Source organism: Sphaerodactylus townsendi, linkage group LG11 (genome assembly GCF_021028975.2).
Source record: "Sphaerodactylus townsendi isolate TG3544 linkage group LG11, MPM_Stown_v2.3, whole genome shotgun sequence".
Classification (NCBI taxonomy): Eukaryota; Metazoa; Chordata; class Lepidosauria; order Squamata; family Sphaerodactylidae; genus Sphaerodactylus; species Sphaerodactylus townsendi.
The window spans coordinates 8760319-8784291 of NC_059435.1; the positions used below are offsets into that span (position 1 = coordinate 8760319).

Sequence of the window (23973 nt, forward strand, 5' to 3'; positions counted from 1 at the left end):
GCTACACGTCTGTATTCACCTGGCAACCTGTCTTCCCCACAATAGATTCCTTTAAATTGCCATGATGCACTCTTAAGATTTGGAAGAAGTTCAGTAGGAACACGTGACTCCTCACTAGGCTCGCATCATTGTAGCTGTGTGTTTTGAGAGGGAGGTTTTTGTGCCTAAAATCCCGGTGCCACACACACCACGCTCACTACCTGGAATGCACAGAGAAGTACTCAAAGAACAGATACTGCAGGAAGCAATCTGTATCCACCCCCACCCCCACCAATGCTGAGGTGGGTGAAAAAGACAGTTCTGCCCTTCTAGGAACAAACCTTAGCACCCTCTCCTTTTGACTTGTTAGAGCCGCCCATCAAAATTGTTTACATTATTCAAAATATTCTGGAGAAGACTCTACAAAAATGCAGAATCTCGCTGAGATGCCTGCACATGGACCACAAAGAAGAATATGAAACTCTGTATTGTTTGTCTTTTATGGCTTGGCAGAAGTATAGCACAATAACAAAGATGCGTATTTCAAAACACTGAAAATCAGAGATGGCTTCTATAAATCAGTACCTACACCTTCCAAGAAGGTCTTTGGCCAGTTAGTCTAGATCAAGTGGATGTTATAAAAATTAAAATTTGAAAAGCAAAATAGAAGTATATCTGGTAGTCTTCAGCTACCTTTACATTATTGTTTTGGCTACAGTAAAGCCCTAGAGCTAAACTTCATTCCCTTCTCTCAGCATGCATGTTGTATGCACAGCACATGCGCAGCTACTGGAAGTAGCTGCAAAGAAACATCTATCCTTGCTTGTAGGAGCTATACATACACAGTATTACTGAAATGGACACAGATGCAGCCCACCATGCCTGAACCCAAGTGGCAGGAATTTTCAAGGGCACTGAGCTATTGTCCCCTCCCCAATATAACAACATGCTTGCTATGAACACAGGACATATTTCTAGACAATCTGTTTTAATATTCTCTGTTAGAAAAAGGCACATGCAATATTGTGCAAGTTTGGGCACTATTGATTTGGCATTGAAACTTCATGCACGTTTTCAAAAACATTGAACATGATAGTGCTGAAATTTTGCAGCTGCAGCTATTGTGGCCATGATTTGAATTTTTTAAAAGGTAAATTAGTCACCTGATTTTTTTTCTAACCCATTCATATACAACATTTAAGAATGAGACATTTTTGATACTTTGTACGTAAGGAAATTGGCAAATTCAGTCCACATCCTTGCAACAGTATTCGCAGTCATACAGCACTGAAGATCATAGAAAGGTATTGTTCGTAAGACACTTGAATCCAGCCATCCTGATCAGTATCGTAGCGTCTGAAGATATCTGTCCATTTCTGAAAACAAAGAAGAAGTTAATGTACAAACCTTACTCAATTCTACTCAGAGGCGTAGCTGGGCCAGAGTGTGCCCAGTGCGCACTCTGGCTCCCCCCACCGCGTGGCACCCCCTTCCCATAGGCCCCCCACACATACACTTACTTTAGCAAACGGAGCAGGCTGGAGAACAGGCTGCCTGTTCTCTTCCAGGCTGCAAAAGACCTGGCGGGAACTACATTTCCCAGGGTCTCCTGGGAAATGTAGTTCCCACCAGACCGGTTGCAGCCTGGAAGAGAACACAGGCAGGCCTCTTCTCAAGCCTGCTCCATTTGTTAAAGTGTGTGAGGAGGTGTAACAGTGTGGGGATTGAGCTACAGGGGAGGCAAAAAAATCCACCACACACCCCACACACGATACCCCCCCACACACACTTACTTTAGCAAACCGAGCAGGCTGGAGAACAGGCCTGCCTGTTCCCTTCAGGCTGCAAAGGACCTGGTGGGAACTACATTTCCCAGGAGACCCTGGGAAATGTAGTTCCCACCAGGTCCTTTGCAAACCTGGGGAAGAGCTGAGCAGGCCTGTTCTCCTACAGCCTCTTCTGTTAACTAAAGTAGAGATGTATGGAATGAGGAGTGCCACGGGGAAGGGGGGGGGAAGGGTTAGACAAAGCTGTCTTGATTGTGTGGTGCACCCCCTGTCCCCTGGTAGCCCCGCCACTGGTTCTACCAGCAAAACCTAAAGAGCACCGTCTTCACATGGGATTGGGTGAGACTAGAACAGGTGAGGTGATACAGTCGGTAACTACTTAGGTAGTTCTCAAATCTTAGGATCCTCCACAAGATTTTGCTTTAAAGCTTGTCATAGCCCAGGGATGGGAAGATGCCTGGAAAAAAATATACTCAGGAAAAAAAGGATCTCCTACAACCTGACCTACCAAGATTCAATTAAAAACTGCAACAAGCAATCACTGTCTATGGATACCAAATGCTGTTTTTCTTTCTATGATGGAGCTGCAAAATAAGAGTGAAAGCCCACTCAATTTTTCATTGGGAATTTGTATGTCAGTTGCATAAGAATGGTATCTCCTTGGTGACAACCGACCTACAGCTGAGTTAGTGGTTCGCAACATCCAATCAGCACGTTTTCTAGCTAATGTTCCAAGGTGATGGTGGGTGGAAGAAACACTCAAGTCCCACCCCTTTGACAAAGGAGGAAACAGATTCCATCTCATTCCCCTGAGGCTGATTCCCTGTCCCCTTTCTAGAGACAACACCACTCTTCAATTAGCCAGATGGTCATTACAAAGGAGTCCTTGGGAGTATTCCCATGAACTCCTGGGGTTCCTGTACTCCAGTACAAGAAAGTGAAGATCTACTTCATATTTTACTACTTGTGTTGACTTTATTAACCTCATAACTGCAAACTTTCCTTGAGCAACAGCCAGAAATTGCTCATTAAAGTATCTCTGGAAAAGAGGTGTTGATTTATTTAAGCTAATATGGAGAGAAGCTGAAACTAGTTGGGATCTCTACTAATTGGATCTAGAGGTTCTGTGTTGCTAAAGATAGAATCTCCTTTGCAAGGAGCCTTTTCCCAGCACAAGAGGTGTATCTATTGGAGGGGGTGGACCTATCATTAACGGAAGAAGAAGAGAAGAAGAAGAGTTTGGATTTATATCCCCCCTTTCTCACCTGCAGGAGACTCAAAGGGGCTTACAATCTCCTTGTCCTTCCCCCCTTATAACAAACACCCTGTGAGGTAGGTGGGGCTGAGAGAGCGCCGTAGAACTGTGACTAGCCCAAGGTCACCCAGCTGGTGTGTGTGGGAGTGCACAGGCTAATCTGAATTCCCCAGATAAGCCTCCACAGCTCAAAACGGCAGAGCGGGGAATCAAACCCGGTTCCTCCAGATTAGAATGCACCTGCTCTTAACCGCTACGCCACTGCTGCTCCTAGGAATGGCACCTAGGGATCCTACTCCATATCAGAAGTGCCTCACCACATAATCCAGGACTTAGCTGCAAAGCTCCAGCAAACAAGGAGTTAACCACAGCAGCTTGTGATTGGCTGGCAGCTAGAGAGCCAGTTCTCAATCAACGCTGTGAGGACTGAGAGATGTTCTGAAGCAGAGAGAGCTAAGGAACGGTTGTAGAGTGAACTGCTCTGTTCTCTTGGGGAAAAGTTTTGTGAGAGAACAAGTCAGGCAGACGGAGTGGCCAGAAATATTGCAGTGATACAATAAAAGTACACTGCTTACTTATTCATCTCTGGGGGAAATACACTAAAGGCGGCTTATTGAGACAGTGGAATTTCAGAGGAGACAGTAGATTTAATTCTGTAGCGAAACAGAAAAGAGGAATCCTTGAAAACCTCAGTGAGTGACAGGTCATATCTGAGGTCATAAAGAACTAAGAAAGCAAACATCTTTACTACTGAACTGGAACAGTGTCAAAAGCTATCAACAGGTTGATTGTATATATAGCTTGTATCAACTCACCTGCTTTATCTTATGTTATTTTTACTTAGCCAAACATCTTTGTTATTTCTGAATAAATCTTATTCTAGTTCATCTTTTTATGGAGCCGTGTAGTATAGTGGTTAAGTGCTTGCGCTGCCACTCACACGGCCAAGAGTTCGATCCCCTTGCGGGTCAGATATCCTGGCAGCTAGCTCGTGGTCAACTCAGCCATCCATCCATTTCTTGGTCGGTTAATGAGTACCTAGCACCTAGCTAGGGGGTAAAGAACAGCCGGGGAAAGCAATGGCAAACTACCCCACTAATAGTTTGCCTATAACACCACTGCTCACAGTGGTACCCCAGGGTCGGATACTACTGAAGGGGAAACTTTACCTTTTAGTTCATATGGTTGGGCCTGATTTATGGATTCCATTGTGGGCCCGGCCTACTCCCTCCCTTTTTTTTTAGCCTTAGATCAGGTGCCTGTTTTTAAACAACTTCTGTTTTATAAAAACCTTGGTTGTCTTAATTTATAGCTCTTTGCTATTTGTAATCGCTGCATAGGTTTTAATGGGTTCAATGTTTTATGTTGTTGATTTTATGCTGTTGATTGCTGTTCGGTAGAACAGCCGTATTGTGAGCCGCCTCGAGTCCTTTGGGGATGAGGCGGCCTATAAGTTCAAATAATAAATAAATAAATAAATCTTTTTAACGTTTAAGAAAGCCTCTTGTGCCTACTTTGTTTCTGACTAGGAAAGGTGTTTAAACAAGTGACATTCTCTGGCTTACTGGGAGATTACTGGAAATCAGAGCTGAAGAAGCCCATTATATTTATTTCTAGTAAAGGATGGGAAAACAGAGAAATTACCAATATGCATCGTTCACACACATATCACATAGAAGACCCTGCGTTGGGAGGCATAATTCAAGCCCAAACACTTGAAAAGCCAAAACCATTCACTCTTTGTCACTTCAACACTGACATGAAAAGCTGCTGTTGCACTTCAGAGCAGATACCTTTCAGAATGGGAATTGTTACCATTCAGTGGAACCTTCAGGGTATCTTCAGAATGGAGCCAAATATATTTTTGCCCAATATTAAAAAAAACTGAGGGGACCATTTCTAAGAAGGTTTAAGGTGTTGGTAGTTAGTCCTGAGCAGTAGGGACTGCTGCTTACCTGGGCAAAAATTATTTATTTTCTTTATGCATCTATAGTACCCTTCTCCTTAAAGCAAAAGAAGAAGAGGAGGAGTTTGGATTTATACCCCACCCCTTCTCTCCTGTAAGGAGACTCAAGGTGGCCTACAAGGTGGCCTTTCCCTTCCTCTCCCACAACAGACACCTTGTGAGGTAGGTGGGGCTGAGAGAGTTCTGAAGAACTGTGACTAGCCAAGGTCACCCAGCCGGAATCTAGGAGTGTGGAAACACATCTGGTTCACCACATAAGCCTCTGCCACTCAGAGGAGTGGGGAATCAAACCCAGTTCTACAAATTAGAATCCACCTGCTTTTAACCACTACACCACAGGTGAGATCTTCATTGGCAAGAATTTAAAAAATGCAGCTTCTTGCAAAGGATTGAGATAATTTATTTACAGGCTTCTGTTTGACTGAGAGTACTGCACTTTTACTACTACTGTAAAATGCACATTATTCCTTTAAATATTATTTTTTTTAAAGCCAGGTCTTTAAATTTGTAAATATAGCATTGCTGACTTCATAAATTAGATTTGGCCGAGCAAACTGGCCATTCCTAAATCATTTTTGTATCTCATTTTGTTGTTACCTGCAGGACCACGCAGCACTGAATGAAGTCGTCAAAAGCCACTTGGCCTCTTCTCTGTCTGTCAAACTTCTGAATAAGGAGATCGTAGAATTGGTCAGACAAGCGATAACCTTGAAAGAAAAATTGAAGATGTGCATGAATCAAATGAAGAAATAGAGTTTAGTCTGTATGAGCCACGTCTGCTACAGTGAGTTAACTAGGAAACAAATGACCATACATATTAAGTCACCATGAAGGAAATACTAAATTGCATATGTTCTGACCTAGAGAGCCCCAGCTAGCTCAATCTCATCAGCTAAGCAAGTTGGCCCTGGTTAGCACTTGAATGGGGGACCACAAGCAAAATCTAGGGCTGCTATGCAGAGGCAAGCAATGGCAAACTACCTCTGAACACCTCTTGGCTTGAAAACCTTATGGGGTTGCCATAAGTCAGATGCAACTTGATGGCCAAATATGCAAGTTGAAGGGATAATCTAATGAAAAAAAGGGAATTAAAATGTGTTGGTAATGTTAGCGAGCAGTATAGAGCTGTGCTATCCACACAACGTTATCCACTTAACAGGAGCAGCAGTGGCGTAGGAGGTTAAGAGCTCGTGTATCTAATCTGGAGGAACCGGGTTTGATTCCCAGCTCTGCCACCTGAGCTGTGGAGGCTTATCTGGGGAATTCAGATTAGCCTGTACACTCCCACACACCTTGGGCTAGTCACAGCTTCTCGGAGCTCTCTCAGCCCCACCTACCTCACAGGGTGTTTGTTGTGAGGGGGGAAGGGCAAGGAGATTGTAAACCCCTTTGAGTCTCCTGCAGGAGAGAAAGGGGGGATATAAATCCAAACTCTTCTTCTTCTTCTTCTTAACCACAAAAAAAAATCTTAAAGAGTATTGGTTATAATGCTGCCAATGCTATGGAGAGAACAATCTGCTGTCTAATATAGAGCAGTATGGTTATGTCCTGGCAGGTAAATAATCAGGCAAAACATTTGGATTTTTGGTAGATGTACAGTAATATGCTGGGTGTAAGATACTTTTTGCCCTTTTTGAAAATAATAAGTAATTTTTTCTTTGATTTGTTTTCTATTCATGAATTGGGCATGATTGACGCATTTTGTTACACTTTCTAAGAGAAAATGACTTTGTGTGGAAGACCCGGAAGCCAATCTAAGCAATTCTTTAGTTGGTTTCTTTTTTAAAAATTGCATGTATAAATTATTCTTTAGTAATATTTAATATCATCATCATCATAGTTTATTTACGGTCATTGACCAGCAAGATCCAAAAGAATTAAAATCATAAAAGTTACAGATATTACAAATATACAGATTAAAACAGTTAACAAAGTGCAGATAATAGGTCTCAGGAACTCAGAACATCAGCTCAAGATAATGAGTGGAATGTCAGTCTAATAATAATTAATAATAAGGATTAGCTGGCAGAGCCGGTAGTGCTCTGTCGGGCCTTCCTGATTTTACTTGATATCCAGGCAAACTTGGCAACAGAATATGTTAGATTTTTAATATCAAATTGGCTATAGATAATTGGTCTCAGTCTAGATAAAAGATTTATTACTGCTATGCGTGGTTAGATTTTTATTGGTATCTGATAACAGTATTTTAACCTTTTCTTTCTTAGCCAAAGGAGAGTTTGTCTGGTCAAAGGACAGAAGCATCCAACGTATCTCATCATAGTATGAGCATTCAAATAATATATGTTCCGAGTTTTCAACACCTCATATTTGACAACTGAAATTCTACCCTCAGTTAATATTTAATATCAAATTGGCTAATTATAGACAATTGGTCTCAGTCTAGATAAAAGATTGATTACTGCTATGTGTGGTTGAAGATGGACATTACTGTATTAATTTTGACCACTAAGGAACGCAGTTTGGCTGAAATGTGTCTGTTAGGGTCCCAAAAGTGGACCCTTCTGTGTACTGTAAGTTGGATTTTGTATGTATGAGGTAGGCTATTGTGGGCCTTTTAGAAGATGTAGATGATTTATAATAGATGATTTATAATAAAGTAGACTTACAGTACATGATTTATAATAAAGGTTAGATGATTTATTGTACAATTGCAGATGATTTATAATAAATAGGCTTTGAGATTTAGTAGTTGTATATCTAGTGGCCCTTTAAACATTTTCTTAACCTTCTAGCCACTTAATACAGAGCAGTGCCCTGAAGCATTTAAGAATCCTTTAAAAAGTCTGATCCTTTTACTACAAAAAAAAGATCAACCCTGCTTTGGTGTTTGAATTAATCTACAGGAACATGCTGATCTTCAGGAGGTCAGAACCCAGGTATACTAGGCATACTTAGAAAATGCAGTATTCCACACTACTTGTCAGAGAACACCTGTGTTGACTATTAGGCAACAACCTGCACATTTGCCAATACTGCTCTGTGGCAGGAATCTACTTGAGAACTTAGAACTACGATGTTATTCTTAACAGCCCAAGACTGTTAAGGCCCCCTCCAAAGGGCTTTCCTGCAGTACAGGTAGCCAAAAAACAACCACCCCCACCAGAATACCCCATAGGGGGGAATTCAGAAAGATGTACAAATCTTAAATGAGGATATTAAATATTAAAATGGAAAATATGGCATATCTCCGAGGCCATCTCTGCAGGCACAAGGGGACTTACTAAGGTTGGCTCCACCCCCTGGGAATGCCCCTGCCAAGCCTACATAGCTCAGGAGTGCTGATGTGGAGCTGGGCACTGCTGCTGGGTCTCTCAGTGTCCCACAGCAGCTGGGCACTGGCAGATTTGCCTTTCCATCGGAATAAGTGCCCCTGGGAGGGCAAATCCAACAATATAGGCCCACGCTGCCCCCAGAGGGGGATTAGGCCCAGTCCCCGGATCGGGTTGCCTGATCACTAATTATCTTGAGATTAGACTAGAGTAAGTCTGCACAGGACGGCACTGTTTTTTCCAACCACTAATGCCTGGCTGCTTGAAATTTTGAGATGAGAGAATGAACATTTCACACACCAAGAATCTCTTGGTCTAAACAAGATTTGGAAAACCAAAAAGGGAGTGTGAATTCATTCCAGTTTGACATACTGTCAGGAGAAAAGGGGGGGACAAAGGAATCCTGCCAACAGCTTCACTGAAAATATGGGCTCTCCCTCTCATAAAGGTGCTCGTTCTGAGGGGTGTTTGTACCAGAAGGTGAGACCATACAGACAAAGCGGAGAGAGGCAAGGCCATGAAAGGACACCAAAGGATGAAGGGTCTGGGTTTATTGTATTGAGTAGATCTGAACTGATACAAAACAAATAGACTCCGGGGGCATTAAAAAAAACACAAGTCAGACCAAAAAAAAGTTACCAGTGAACTTGAAATGAACCTTAGTGGCATGAGGTAAAAACAGGAATTTAGGTCACTGTTTTCCACATTGTGTGATTCAATTTTTTGCATTTGTAAGGATTTGTCTGATTTTTGCACTATTTCTAATTCTGGAATCTAAGTGCTATTGCCCTACATGTCGTGCCACTTGTTTGCTTTGCTTTATTCAGTGTAATCCACTTTGAGCCTCAGCAAATGAGGAGGCCTATAAATAAATAAACAAACTATAATACTAAGAATGGACGGAGTTCTAATAGTCTGAAATGCTTTTGTTTTGGCAAAAGTTTCATGAAAACTTTGGCCCACATGGCAGCCTTGTGAGACTCTTGTTTTTTAAGGACCACAAAAACAAACAGCTAGGCCATGTTCTGCCTTTTACCACTGAATGTTTCAGTGTGTGACGTGGCACAGCTCTATAGAGGACTGTAGTACGCAGGCAACTATAATTGCAAATGAATTACCAAAACCTGTTAGTGCTTGCTTTAATTCGTGTTTGTCGATCATTCCAGAATTGTCTCTGTCATACGTGCGAAATACGTTCTGCCAGTCTGAGATGTATTTCCAGACGCCACTGAATTCGTTGAAGTTCACGCCACCTTTGTTTTCTCTGTCAAACATGGCTGAAACAAACACAATCCAAATATTAAGGTGTACAAGTAACAGAAACAAGACACTGTCTGTTTCCTTCCACTTATAAATCTAAGAAAAATTACAGGAATGTCTACTAACGGATAAATAATGACATATCAGGCAAAAATTAACCAGCAGCTTCTTCTAGCCCAGACGTCTGCAACCTGCAGCTCTCCAGATGTTCATGGACTACAAATCCTATCAGCCCCTGCCAGCATGGCCAATTGGCCATGCTGACAGAGGCTGATGGGAATTGTAGCCTATGAACATCTGGAGAGTTACAGGTTGCAGTCTCTAGCCCCAGAACCAGGCTGTCAGAATCCCAAAAACACTCACAAACTCTTGTTGAAGAACAGTAGTTTTAATGGTGTGGGATCTTCCCTGGCTAAAGCCAGAACTGAGAAAAACCTGCGCAAAATCCAATAGTTAAAACAACTGGCAGCGCCCCCCCCCCGCCCCGGCCTGGGAAAGCGAGCCTAAAAGTAAGTGTTAGGAAGATAACATAAGATGGGCAAGCAGTGACCTTGAACACCACCTGGTATTGCTCCACATTCTACAGCAACAGTGAAAAGACAGTTAGAAATGCATTTAACCCATTCCATCTCCCTGCCCCCCCCCCAGTGCATTGAAACAGCAGCATAAGCAATCCCCAAATACAGGCCTCCTGACACAGGCTTCCACCTACAGATCTTATTCCTGTCCTTGCCAGAAATCCTTGTTGAAAGCAGGTCTTGGACACCTCAAAGAGCCCAACTCACACACCTCAGAGTTTGTTCCGTGAAGTGGGAGCAACCACACACAAAATACCAGTCCAGACCACTGCTGGTGAATAGGGACACGGGATGAAGCTCTGATCCTCTTTGGTCAGTCAATATAAACACAAAAACATTCAGTAGTGAATATTAAAGCAAAGGTATAGTCTAATTAACAACTTACATAGGATGGATCTGACTGTTGCTGGGTTAAATGGAGTCCATGTTCCTAAGACAAAAAGAAAGCAAACATTTTTTAAAAAAATCACAGGAAAGATCTTTAAAAAAAATAAATCCATAATCACAGTGGAATAATGGTCATGACCTCTCTCAAAGGTGTCAAAACGTTGGACCATCTGTTATAGATATAAAAGAGCAATCAAATCAGACTGTAAGATACCTACTGTAGACTGGTGGTTATACAGACAGCTCAAGAATCATTCTGATGAACCTAAGAAATCTTTCAAGATCGCAACAGACATAGGTGTATTAGAGACTCGATTGCTGAAGACAGATTTAGGTTTGAAAGGAAAGATGTATGAAGTTTGCCTAGCTTTCGATAGGGAGAAGGAGAATGTAAAGGATTATATGGTTAGTTGGGTTAGAAATGTGGGACATAATATTATGGATCAAAGATTTAAGTTTCACTAAGAGTTATTATATTAAAACATAGGATGCTTTATTGCTGGTACATAACACCTCATAAGCTGGCTAAGATGAAAAAAGGTTCTGAAATGCAGAGGTTTTGAAATGCAGAGAAGAAATAGGTACTCTAATTCATCAGTGGTGGACATGCAGGAAGACTGGAGTTTTTGGTGACAGATCCATAAAGAAATATCAAAGATTTTAAATGGTAAGATGAAGATGAATCCTGAAATGTATTTCCTATAAATTTTAGATGCAAAGAAAGACAAGAGATATGCTGATCTAGTCAGATACTTATCTACTGTTGCAAGAATAATTTGGGCCAAAAATTGGAAAACTTCAAAGATTCTAATGGTGAAAGAACAGCAACTTAAAGTCACGGAGTTTGTAAGATTGGCTAAACCGACAGGTTATATTTTATGCAAATTCGATATGGAATTCAAATCAAAGTGGAAAGAATGGATAAATTATATTGTATGAGATAATAAGAATAACATTGTAGTTGGCGGTGTAACATTATAAAAAGTTATAAATATAAATCCAATATTATATATAGTGAGTTTGAGTTTGGATTTATATCCCCCCTTTCTCTCCTGCAGGAGACTCAAAGGGGCTTACAATCTCCTTGCCCTTCCCCCCTCACAACAAACACCCTGTGAGGTAGGTGGGGCTGAGAGAGCTCCGAGAAGCTGTGACTAGCCCAAGGTCACCCAGCTGGCGTGTGTGGGAGTGTACAGGCTAATCTGAATTCCCCAGATAAGCCTCCACAGCTCAGGCGGCAGAGCTGGGAATCAAACCCGGTTCCTCCAGATTAGATACACGAGCTCTTAACCTCCTATGCCACTGCTATATATAGATAATACATAAGATTGAAGAAAGCTGGTGAAGGTAACAGAAAGCAGAGTTTAATGTTACCGTAGTTTCTTTATTGACGTTTTTCTAATTAGTATCATTGGATAGTGATATCATCAGTAATACATGTTTTATCATTTATACTGCAACTGTATGAAAAACATATTATGTTAATAAAGCATTAATTTTGAAAAAAAGGAAGAAACCTACTGTGTAAAATGGAAGATTTGCTTTATCCTTCTAAGCTGCAATATATAATGTTACAATACTATACAATACAAAACCTTTACTAATTACAAACCAATACAAAACACACACTAAGCAGGTGGATAAATGAAAAAATGAGGGAAACAGACACAGAAAACACAACAATCACACAAAAACCGACAAGAATGGAAGGGAAAGACAAAAAACTTAAGGCTCCTGAGGAAAAAAGCTGAAGAAAGGCATGGAGCCCGAAGGAAGTTGTGCACTCCTGTATGAGGCAGGAACGTAACTGTCAACGGAAGGAAGTGACCGTTATAGGAAGAAAGTGAAGTTAAAAGTTCAGAGAAGTCCTGCCTCCTAGTAACAGGAAGAGAACAATCCATAGATCCAGACTCCCTCCGCCTTCAGGAGAAGGAGGGATTTCTCTGAAAAACTGAAAGCATTACTTTGTATTTTTAAAGAGTAAAGTATTATTCTGAATCAGAATTTTATCTGAATAATGCTCAGGACTACAACAGATATTATTTATAATAAATTAAAATGGCGGTGAGAAAGGGACACAAGAAACCACAATATTTGACCACAACCTTCAGTTTAAATGCCACACTTCTCTTGTCAGGAAAGAGAAATGACAGTTTTCTTATTCCAAAATGAAAAAAACTCTTAAGTCATGTGGCTGAATGTCTGAGCCACTACTACTGTATCACGTGTGAAGACATTACTGCTCCATCAGCTGAGACCACTTAGACCAGTGATGGCAAACCTATGACATGCATGTCAAAGGTGACACCCCACAACACAGCAACACACATGACTGGACTGAATATGCAAAGAATCGTTTCTCTTTTGTTCGGAGGCAGGGGGACACCAGCAGAGTCAAGATAGGCATTTTCCAAATTTTTTACACATCAAGCTCAAAAGGTTCATCATCACTGGCTTAGACAGTAGGGTCCTCCTCTTATTTTGGACTTGGTTGTTGGGGGGCACAGCGCCCGGGAGGCTCCCGAGTAAGGCAGCCATTCTGCTTGGAAAAGGGTCTCCCACGTGCAACTGACCTTTCCTTCCCAAATGTGGTTTCGGAGAAAACTGCTGACATTTCAGACCCTCTGGCTCCAATGTGTGTACGTGCAAATACCAAATTCTCTGCTCAAACCCCCGTACTCTTTGCCCTGTCCATTGTATTGTGTTTCCCCTGCCTGCCTTGTTTGTTTTTCCTCTTGTAAACTGTCAATAAAAGGGCTTGGGGAGAAACAGGACGGCAGAGTTGCCCCCTGCATCTCTCACTTGCCGAAAAGACATGCTGTCTCCATTGCTGTAAGACAACACTTGGTCAATAGGCATCCCCTTTTGTAGCCGAAGTGCCAGGAAATGTGAAGCTTGGGGAGCCTCACAAAGGCACCTGAGTTCAGCCATGACATTGAAAATTCCCAGGAATGAAGAGGAAGGATATTGCTACAAGTGGAATCTCCTCCAGCTCAGTGGCATAGCCTTCTCAACCTCAAAATACTTTTCAACACTGGAGACATCACCACTCACCCCAGAGGAGTCAGCCCAGCCCAAGGACATTCCTCTTCTCTCTCTCTTTTCTTTTTACTCAATCAAGAAAGGCACTCCAGTCATTAATTTGCCCTCCATTCTGTTTCCCTCTTTTTTGGTCAGGGGCTTTGTGTCTGCCAGTGAAACTGGGAGCAATACCGTAAGGGGTTTAGATTCTGTCAAGCGGCTAAACTCCTAGCAGAGTGATGCAAGGCAGAATGGTCACAGCTGTGACATCAGACTAAAATTTAATAATCCAAAGCAGGGGTCTTCAAACTATGGCCCTCCAGATGTTCATGGACTACAATTCCCATCAGCCTCTGCCAGCATGGCCAAGTGGTAGGGCTCTTGGGAATTGTAGTCTATGAACATCTGGAGGGCCATAGTTTGAAGACCCCTGATCCAAAGTATGTAAAGTTCACTAATAAGTGCTTTCTATTATAACTTTCTAAATTTCCTAATAAGATATTGAATTTTTCCATAAAGTGATTAATCATTTGTGTTTCCATTTAAACCCCTTTTCAATCTATGATATAATAATATCATCAGGGTTAATGATAATTTATATGCATCTGCGGAGAAATGGGCTCCTCCCCACCCCTTCTCATCTTCTCTCATCAGGTATCATAGATTTGGAGGACTTAGAAATTCCAGAGAGACATCAGGAAGTGCTACCTGACCTAGGGGGAAAAGAGATCTTGACCCAGCCTGACCAGATCAAAGGAGGGTGGGGTCTGGGATCTGATAAATTGCTGGATAGGAGAGGGGCGAGGTCTCTTTCTCAGGCTTTTCTGCTGAGACATAGAAGGGAGAAGACCTCTGGCCAGGGCTGGGAAGGGAGCAGCCACCTTTGAGCCATGTGCTCTTCCAGGGAGCACACCCAGCCTGCCAGGTAATGAGAACACTTTGAGAATTGCAACCGTCTAAGCTTTACATGCCTACCCCATGTTCAACAACTCCTAGCTAGGATATGTTAAGAGATAGGGGCAGGGGATTTGCGTTTATATCTCCCTTGCTTTGGAAACCCTTGCTCAATCTGGTGCTGTGCTAAAAGATATTTGTGACTTATTTTTACCAAATACTTTTAAATCTTAGATGTGGAGAACGGTTCTCTGTACTACGAATGCCCCAGTGTCTTGGATGCACTATCTAAACAGGAGAGAGAGGAAGGCTGAGCAGCTTTTCCTCCAGGACCTCCAATCTACCCTGTGGAACCCCGGAGAGGGGAACCAAGGGGAAACTGAGGCAGAGGCCTCACGGTTGGAAAGGAAGCCGGGGAATCCTGATCTTCCCCAGCGGGCAGTTCTCAAATGATCGTGGTGGCAGCAGTTTACCCAGAGAGAAACCTAGCCCTCCCCAGGAAAAGTTGGCAACCCCTGGGAGAGTGCAGAGAGTGGAATAGGGCCTGCCAGGGAAAGCAAGCCTGTTCTGCCACAGCATCATTTCAACAATATTTCTTCACTTTTCATTATACCTTTTTTGAATAATACAAGTAATACACTTTCCATTTATCTTGGAACTCTTTGATCAATTGCTCAGTCACAAAGTTTGTTGATTTTGACACAGTTGCCCTATTCCACTAGTTAACCTTCCCAATTCTCTGGGCTTGGACATTCTTCTGCCTTCCATTTTGTTTCAAATACTACTCTGGCTGCAATTATCAAATATTGAAAAAGTTCTGAAATTTTTGGAATATTTTTGGTCAGTATGTCTAATAACATAGTCTTAGCCACACAGGACAATTTTATACTTCTGTGCTGCTCACAGATACCAATTCTGAAACCACATTCTAGGTTCTAGGTGGCAGCTCTTAAAATATGCCATAGGACCGTGGTGGCGAACCTTTGGCACTCCAGATGTTATGGACTACAATTCCCATCAGCCCCTGCCAGCATGGCCATGCTGGCAGGGGCTGATGAAAGATGATCCTAATCCCATAAGATCTCGGAATGAAACCACTCCTACCTATAGAGATGATATGCCATACAGTTACAGCACTTGATCATTTCATGGTCCCCTCCTGCATATTCTTTTACAGCTTTAAGCCTTTTGTTTTCTTTTAATTTTATATACTATATTTACCTTATGCTAGTTTATCCTGGTTTATAGCCATAATAAAGATTGAAGTGAACAGTTTATAGTCCATGCTTAGCAGTGAAATGGATCTATAAGATTGTTATGTTACATGAGCTTCTTGCTACAATGTTGGCAATTCTTTCTCTTTACTTATTTCATTCATGACTTTTTACAGATGTAATATTAAATTATTTTCCAAGCATTTGTAATACATTGATGTTAGTTCATCCAGTTCCAGCACTTTGTCTTTTTTCTGTTTCCTTTTGGCCTGTGATATTTTTTGATTTGTAATAATTTGATCCAATGTATCCCTATATTCACATATGTGAGCTTCTCAGTATGGACTTAGGGCAGAGGGGAACTCTAAACTAAAGAACCGTGTTTGATCCCTCACTTCTCCACATGAAGCCTGATGGGTAAGCTTGGGTCAGTTCTTTCAGAACTCTTTCAGCCCACGCCGACAAATGTCTCTTGCCTTGAAAACCCTACAGGGTCATAATAAGTTAGCTCTGACTTGATGGCACTTTACACATACATGCGCAAATTAGCTGAACTCATTGCAGACTAAATGTAAACAACACATTAAAGATGTACCAACATCACTCTAAAAGCATTTATTTATTACATTTGCAACCCGCTTATCCTACCAAAGCAGGCTCAGAGCGGCTCCCAACATTTCAAACATTTCAAATGATGCCTTTAACAAATCCAACCAGGCTGGGGCAATCAAAATGAAGTAAAACACAGATCCTCTAGTCCACAACACAAAACAGAGGGAAGGGAGGCCAGCCAAGATGAAACAAAACCCATTCCTGTCCTCATCTGCTAGCCTGGCAAACAGCTCTCTATATTACAAGACCTGCAGAATTGAAATAGATCCCACAGGGTCCTGGGCCCTTTGGACAGAGCATTCCACCAGGCTGGGCCAGAGACCATTTAAAGCCAGGGATCACCAGTAGGTTGTTATCTGCAGAGCAAAATCCTCTTTGGAGGACATATCTAGAGAGACAGTCCCACAGGTTCAATGAACCCAGACTGTTTAGGCCTTTAAATATCAGCACTAGGACTTTAAACATGACCTAATACTCTACTTGGAGCCAGTGCAGCTGGTAGAGCACTGGTCTATTGTGGGTTCTCCATGGTGTCCCTGTGAGGACTTGTGCATTATGCACTGGTTAGAGTTTCCAAATCAGGCCCAAGAGTAGCCTTGCATAAAGTGATTTACAATAATCCAACCTAGTGGTGATAACTGTGGCTAGGTCAGGGTGAAACAGGCAGCGTGCCACGTAGTTGCCTAACTTGGCACAGATGGGAAAATGCCACTCTGGCCACATTCATGACTTGGGCTACCATAGAGAAAGAGGCATTGAGAATCACACCAAGCTCCTTACAGGTGGCTTAGGTGTTAACTCCAGTTCATTAAGAGCCAAGAGTTGGCATCTTCCACCCCTGAATCTCCACTGCCCAGCCACAGGACAGTGGCTGGATCTGGTTTCATCTGGCTGGCCAGATTTTCTGGGCAAGTACAGCTAAGCTAGAGGCCACACATTGATATTAAATAAAATTGGGGAAAGGCTTGCTCCCTATGGAACCTCAAATACCAATGAATAGCATGATGAGGTCCTCTCCTTAAGTACTATCTTGACCCTGGAGAAAGAAGATCAGCCATTGCAAGGCTTTCCCCCGTATACCAGCATTGGCAAGGCGATGACTCAAAAGCCTGTGACTGACTACATCAAATGCTGCAATGAGATCGAGAAGCACTAACATCGCTGACCCGCCTGGTCAAATTGTCTTCAGAGATTGTCTGTGAGAGTGACCAACACCATTCCTGTCCCAAGGCCAGGTTGGAAGTTGGATTGAAATGTCTTCAGGAGCGGATATACCATCTCTTTCAGCTCCCCTAGGAAGACCCCTGAACTCAGGGACAGATTTACAATGTCTCCTAGGGGAGCTTGAACACTGCCACTGCTGGCTTACATCAGCCATGATGGACATGGATCCAAGTACCGGTATTAGGCTTCACAATCACCATGACTCTGTCTGCACTGACTTGGGAGAGATGGCTAAATTGGTCCATTATTGGACCAGAAGACTGCTAAGGGGCCTCCAGTTCCTTAATTGTATCAAGGTTGGCCAGAAGGTCTGGCAGAGCAACAGGATCTTATTTGAAACAAAGCTTGCAAATGTCTCACAGGTAATAGCTGAATTTCTAGCATCTTGGAACCCCTCCAAAAGGGCAATCAAGGACCTATTACCCTAAATAATTGTGCTGGGCATGAGCCTGCAAACACAATAGAGACTGTTTAGAATTCCTTCTTAGTAGCTTTCATTGCCATCTCATAGGATTTCATAAATGTGTTATAAGATGATCTTGGAGCTGTGTCATGAGTTTTCCATCAAACTCGCTCAAGTTGTCTCAGCTCCTGCTTTTTTCCCAAAAAGCTCCAAGATATACCAAAGAGCTAATGGTCTAGAGTAGAGGGCAGAGGGCGTGATGGCTTTATCCAGCTCACCTAGCTAACAAATCTCAGGGGCCTCCAGAATTGCCTGCACTTATTGTGACTGTTGAAGGCAAGCATAAATTTGCTCTCTGCCTATACAGGGAGGGATTGGGATTCTCAAGTAGGCCTTGAGCGTATAGTGGTCCGACCACAGCACTATCAACTAACACTGGAGCAACATCTGTCCCCGTGCTACAGGTCAAATCCACAGTGTGGCCTACTTGATGCTTAGGGTCTGAGACCAACTATGAGAATCCCACTGTTGCCATAGAAGCCACCAGGTCCTTAGCTGGTAAAACACAAAAGTTTTTCCTTCAGCACAGATATAGTCCTAGTTTCATTTTCCATTAGGCTTCCAACTGTGGATGTTTTGAGAAAATTTTTATTTTAAAAATGAACATCAGATCAGTCCTGCTGGATCAACCAGCAGTCCAGTTAATCCTTCCTCTGTTTCCCACAGTGGTTAGCCAGACAAACTCAGGAAGCCTTCAAATACCACTTTCTTTGAACCCAGAAGTCACATTTAGCCATCATGTTCTTTTTTATTTGAAGTATTTGTTGTACTACCCACGCATTTACTGTGCTTGGGGTGCTTATGTGCTCTCAGCTTCAAGTTCACTTGCATCAGCTGATAACCCCAATCAGCTCCCATTCCACAGAAAGGTGAGATTTTCCCTTCTCCATGATTCTCTTGCAATTCTGCCCTTTGCAGCCGTCCACAGGGGTTAGAGCAGGGGTAGGGAACCTTTAACACTCAAAGAGCCATTTGGACCCGTTTTCCATGGGAAAAGAAAACACTTGGAGCCGCAAATAATTTTTGACATTTAAAATAAAGATAACACTGTATAGTATTGGGTTTTACCTTTTACTCCACTCATTCTGTAGAAGCATGGATCACGGCAGGATAGGGTCAGCGGCTTTCGGCCCGCCATGTCCGGAAAGCGCCTGCCCGGCTCCAACAGGAGCAGGCCCGAGGGGAAGCCGATGAAGCCAGCGGCAGCCGGCGAGGGCGGTTAATCGCGCCTGCCCTGCTGCCTGCGAACAGAGATGGGGCCAGTGGCTCGATGATGGGCTGCAGTGCAAGGGCAGAAGGGCATCGCTGACTCTCAAGCATGTTCCTAGGGTTAGAGTATGACTGATATGGTAGCTCAAGAAGGTCCCCTTTAACTCACAAGTCTGGCTGCAAAGGTAGAAACAGACCCTTGGTAAGCAGAACGTAATGTCTGCTGGGGCAATCCCAACAGGCTTCTTTAATCACTGAAGATGACTTTGAAGGTAGAAATTGTCCCCATCTATTCCCAGACAAGCAGAAACGATGCATCATATTTTGCTGAAGATCCCCATTTGTTCCATTTTAAGCTCCAGTCCCAAAACTCAAGCTACTTTTGAGATGACGACCAGGCACAGAAAAACAGTTTGTGAATTTCCTCCCTTCATAAAGAATGAGCTTTACTATCTTAGCAAAACTCTCCTCTCCCAAAATATCACAGTCGACCAATGTTCAATTTGGCAGCCCTGATCTGGGCAGGCTCCCACAGAACAAGGCAGTCTTTGTGAGTAAATGGGTGGAATTCACAGTAGGTAAGTGAGCACAACTTTCCATACAAAAAACAGCTCCCTTTTCTGAAACACGGTTGGTTACGTTGCGGCACGGTTCCAGACACAGAGATCTGTTGTAGCACTGCTACGCTTTGCAGTGACTTCTAGAAGCGAAGCGCAGCCATGGCAACCCAGCTCGGCTGGTCTACCGAGACAAGTCTTTGCCTGCTCATCTGGGGCCCAACCTCTTTGCCGACATTGACTCTAGCTAATCAGTAAAAAGAATTGTGTGTTTTTCATTAAACTCCCACTGCAGAAGCAGCTAACTTTTGGCTAAGTGAAAACAGAGAGTGAAAACACATTTCACAGGAAAAAAAGAGAAATCTGAGGAAAAACCAGCAGAAAGAGCACAGAGCTGCTTCAAAAACAGCAGAAGAAAAGCAGACGAGGCAGCCACACATCTCCGTAAGTAGTGATCACAAACCTTGTTTTAGTGCCTGTATGCGGGCTGAAGACCATGTAGATTCCCACTGAATGCATACAAGTCAAAACAGTAGTGGTTACACACGGATATCTGTACACGACACATACTCGTTTCTATTTATGTAAGACATCTGGCATGTTAAATTTACACATGAAACAGCCCATTCTGACAATGCTATAGTATACAGGATGTTGTGAAACACTGTGATTTCCGGACACACCGCAAAAACAGAAATAGACCTGCAATATCATAAGAAGGTTTGCGTTACCTTTCCCATACTCACAAACGAGGCAGCCACACATGCCTAAGAAAAACTGCATGTGTGATGAAACCGTTAAAACAGCATGAAAGAATCCAACTAATACTTTTTGAACATATCCTGCTTTACTACTTTGCACGTAGGGTACTAATATTACTATTATTACTATTGTACTGTATTACTATTATTATTATTAATTAATTAATTAATTAGAATTTAGTATACCGCCCTATCCTCGAAGAGAACTCAGAGTGATTGTGCAGATAAAACATCAGCTAAAAACATACATATAGATTAAGAAACAACAGAAGTATGTTTAGAACATCATGCATGCCCTTACAAGAAACCCTCCTAATCACGAGGAAATAATGTGTCCTGATGGTATTAGGGCCATGGGGAGTAATTAGAGAGGAGGAGCAGGGGGGCACCCTCAGCTGACGGTCTCTCCAAATGCGGATTGGAACAACTTCCAGTCTTACAGGCCCTGCGAATCCCCGAAGGTCCCGCCAGAAGTCCGGACGCTGGAGGAGAGTGTTCCACCAGGCGGCCAGAGCCATAGACCCTGATTTCCGGTGGAGGCCAGTCGCATCATTGAGGGGCCGGGGACCTCCAGTAAATTGGCCTCTGTTGAGCGCCATTCAGCTCATCAGGGTATAACCATTTCAGTCGCCCAAACCAAACGTCACTACGTCAGCAAGTACTTCCCAGGTGGTCAGCTGCAAATCAAGCTTCTCATAAATAATTTTGTTATCAGAACTGGGGTGGTGTGGTAACTAATGTTTATAGTTCACACAGTTCAAGCCACATTCTCAGTTAAAGTTAGTTGGTTTAATTGCTTGTCATGCTGAATTCACTGCCACAAGGATCTCTTCAGAATCCCTTAACTAGCAACAGCCCACCATTCATGGTCCATTACTAGCAGCAGAACTTTGTACTATTAAGGTGGACAATAGCAAAGCAGCAAAAAAATATTAATGTACTTTGATGTTAACCACACCACCATACATTATCCCTTTCCTTGATGTGCAGTACTACAGCACAGTATTGTGGCAACATACTGTTTACCAGTACAGCAAACAAAAATGCAGAGTCACAATACAATCACACAGGGGAACAACAATGCCGGAAGCTAAATAGAACCAGGAAGTCTATTTCTCTAAATAAATTATTTTATTGCTCTTCACAACAAATCAAAGCAATACAGCCCCAAGCTCCACTGATTTGTTACTTTTCTTTATCATGCGTTAAATGATTCCACTGTCCCTTTTAACTGACCACTTCCTAACAGACCAGTACTCTGTATTGCCTTTATCCAGACCAGCCTAGCAATTGCTTAAGGAAATGACTCTGGCTGAATGCATTCTTTCATATCCAAACTCATTACAGCATTTGTGTAGGAAAATGTTGGCTCATCACCCTCTAAGACAGCAGTGTTCAGGACTGGCCCTCCAAATGTTCAATTGGCCATGCTGGCAGGGGTTCATGGGAATCATAATCCATGAACACCTGGAGGGTCAGACTTGGGCATCCCTGCCCTATGATAACAAAAATATACTTTAAAAAAGGGCTCATTTAGCACTGACAGTTAACCTGGTCCTGGAATAAATGCTTGCTTCTGACGGTCAGTGAAGTTTTTGAGGTACCAGTTTGTCGAGGCAAGAAGTGCAATTCAAGGCCTACCCCCTGGCAACAGCGCTCCCTCTTGAGCATTTCAGCCAAGAAGATCCAGACAGCGACATCACAGGGCCTCCTTTGTGGCTGCCCCAATCTTTCACACTGGTCTTCCAAGCAGAAGCCACCACCACCACCCCTTTGCCGCTGAGGGGAGGTCTTGTCTTGGCTGTTTAGTCTTTCAAAACTTGACTCTTTGGCGGGCAGGTGTCATTTCATATCCAAACTCATTACAGCATTTGTGTAGGAAAATGTTGGCTCATCACCCTCTAAGACAGCAGTGTTCAGGACTGGCCCTCCAAATGTTCAATTGGCCATGCTGGCAGGGGTTCATGGGAATCATAATCCATGAACACCTGGAGGGCATAGGGCATAGGTGTCAAACTCATGGTACCTTTAGGGCATAGGTGTCAAACTCATGGCCCTCCAGATGTTATGGACTACAGTTCCCATCATCCCCTGCTGTGTAGTCAGCATGATGCTGGGGATGTCAATGAAGTCCTGCAACATCTGGAGAAATGCGAATAAATTGACACCTGTGCTTTAGGGCCACCAGGAGGCCTGTCTGTGCATGCAAATCGCCAACTATAGAGATTTGTATTTTGTATTGCTGTGTTCTAAACTCTGGAAGCAGCCCTGAGCCCAACCCTGGCTGGGAAGGGCGGGATTCAAATTCGCTATTACTATTTTTAATGTCGCAGCTGCCAGTTCTTTAGCTGGTGGTTACTGTTACTACTTTAATTTCGTTATAATATCAGAGCTGCCAGTTCTTCAGCTGGTTGTTGGCCTTTCATTACAGTCCCTGGCCTCTGAGCGAGGCCTGAATTATGATGAAAGGCCAGCAACCAACTGAAGAACTGGCAGCTGTGATATTAAACATAATTAAATTATTATTAATTTATATATTAATTATTATAATTTATTATAATTATTAATAATTAATAATGATGATAATCGTAAAATAGTAACGTGTATGGGGGGTGGCCCTCTGGATTGCGACGGACCCCTCCCGCCCGCCCGCCTTCCCCCGTCGGACTCACCGTTGGAGAGCGCCTGTTGGAGTTCGCCGTCGGAGATGACCCCGCTGCGGTCCTTGTCCACCCTGAGGAGACACCGAAAACGTTGCTGTGGCAACGGCGCGTGGACAGGCGCCGGCCGTTCAACCGCCCGCTCCCAGAACCCCACGGGGCAAGGGGAGTGGGCGCGCGGGGGGGGAGGGGGCGGGAGGGACGGGTCAGCGCCAGGCGCCCTTACCTTTGGAAGACGCCCCACAAGAAGCTCGCGTCCGGCATGCCCATCGCCGCCATCGCCCAAGGCCCCGCTCGCCCCTGTCAGCGCCGTCGAGGAAGTCTCGGCTCGCGGCTTCCCCCTACCTGACGCGCCCGCCTCTGACGTCACGACGCTGACGAGGCCCGGGAGGAGGGTCCTCCTGCGCGCGTGACTCTGGCCCGATTGGGGAGGCGGCCGACGTCAGCGGAGAGGCGGGGCCTCCCGGGGATTCCCTCCGGAGGGGATTCCAGCCCCGGGCCTTTCCGACCGACCCGCCTCGCGCAGTCTAGACTCCGCCCCCGAAAGCGACTGTTTCAATCCGGATTGGGTAATCTTGCCTTTATTATGGATGCACTTTTGAATCTGCTTTTTTAAGGCATTCGTGTCCAACTCTGGGCCTCCAGATGTTCGTGGAGTGGAGTCCGATTTCCATCAACCCATCATGTCCAGGCGTGTCCAACTGTCCAGGGGAGCCCCTGCCAGGGGCTGGTAGGAATCGTAGTCCATGAACATCTGCAGTGGCCCAGTTGGACGCCCCTGGACAGGCATTATTCACCAGACCCCAAGGACTGGGAAACTGGGGCGGATGGAAATTGTACTGCGCGAATATCTGGA

The 23973-nt window shown here is 43.6% G+C and overlaps 1 protein-coding gene across 2 annotated transcripts; it reads right to left on the bottom strand.

The window, feature by feature from the left end:
• Positions 1-465: 465 nt before the first annotated feature.
• Positions 466-23492, bottom strand: PDCD6 (programmed cell death 6). Of its 2 annotated transcripts, none has more exons than XM_048511733.1 (6): positions 23344-23492; positions 23130-23191; positions 10501-10545; positions 9402-9554; positions 5585-5694; positions 466-1355 (listed from the first exon to the last, which is right to left on the bottom strand). In XM_048511733.1, the coding sequence occupies exons 1-6, from the start codon at positions 23394-23396 to the stop codon at positions 1257-1259; spliced, it is 522 nt and encodes a 173-aa protein (XP_048367690.1). In that variant the 5' UTR covers positions 23397-23492; the 3' UTR covers positions 466-1256. The 2 variants fall into 2 exon arrangements, with proteins under 2 accessions (XP_048367690.1, XP_048367689.1); XM_048511732.1 differs by having other exon boundaries at positions 9396-9554.
• Between the last annotated feature and the right edge of the window lie 481 nt (positions 23493-23973).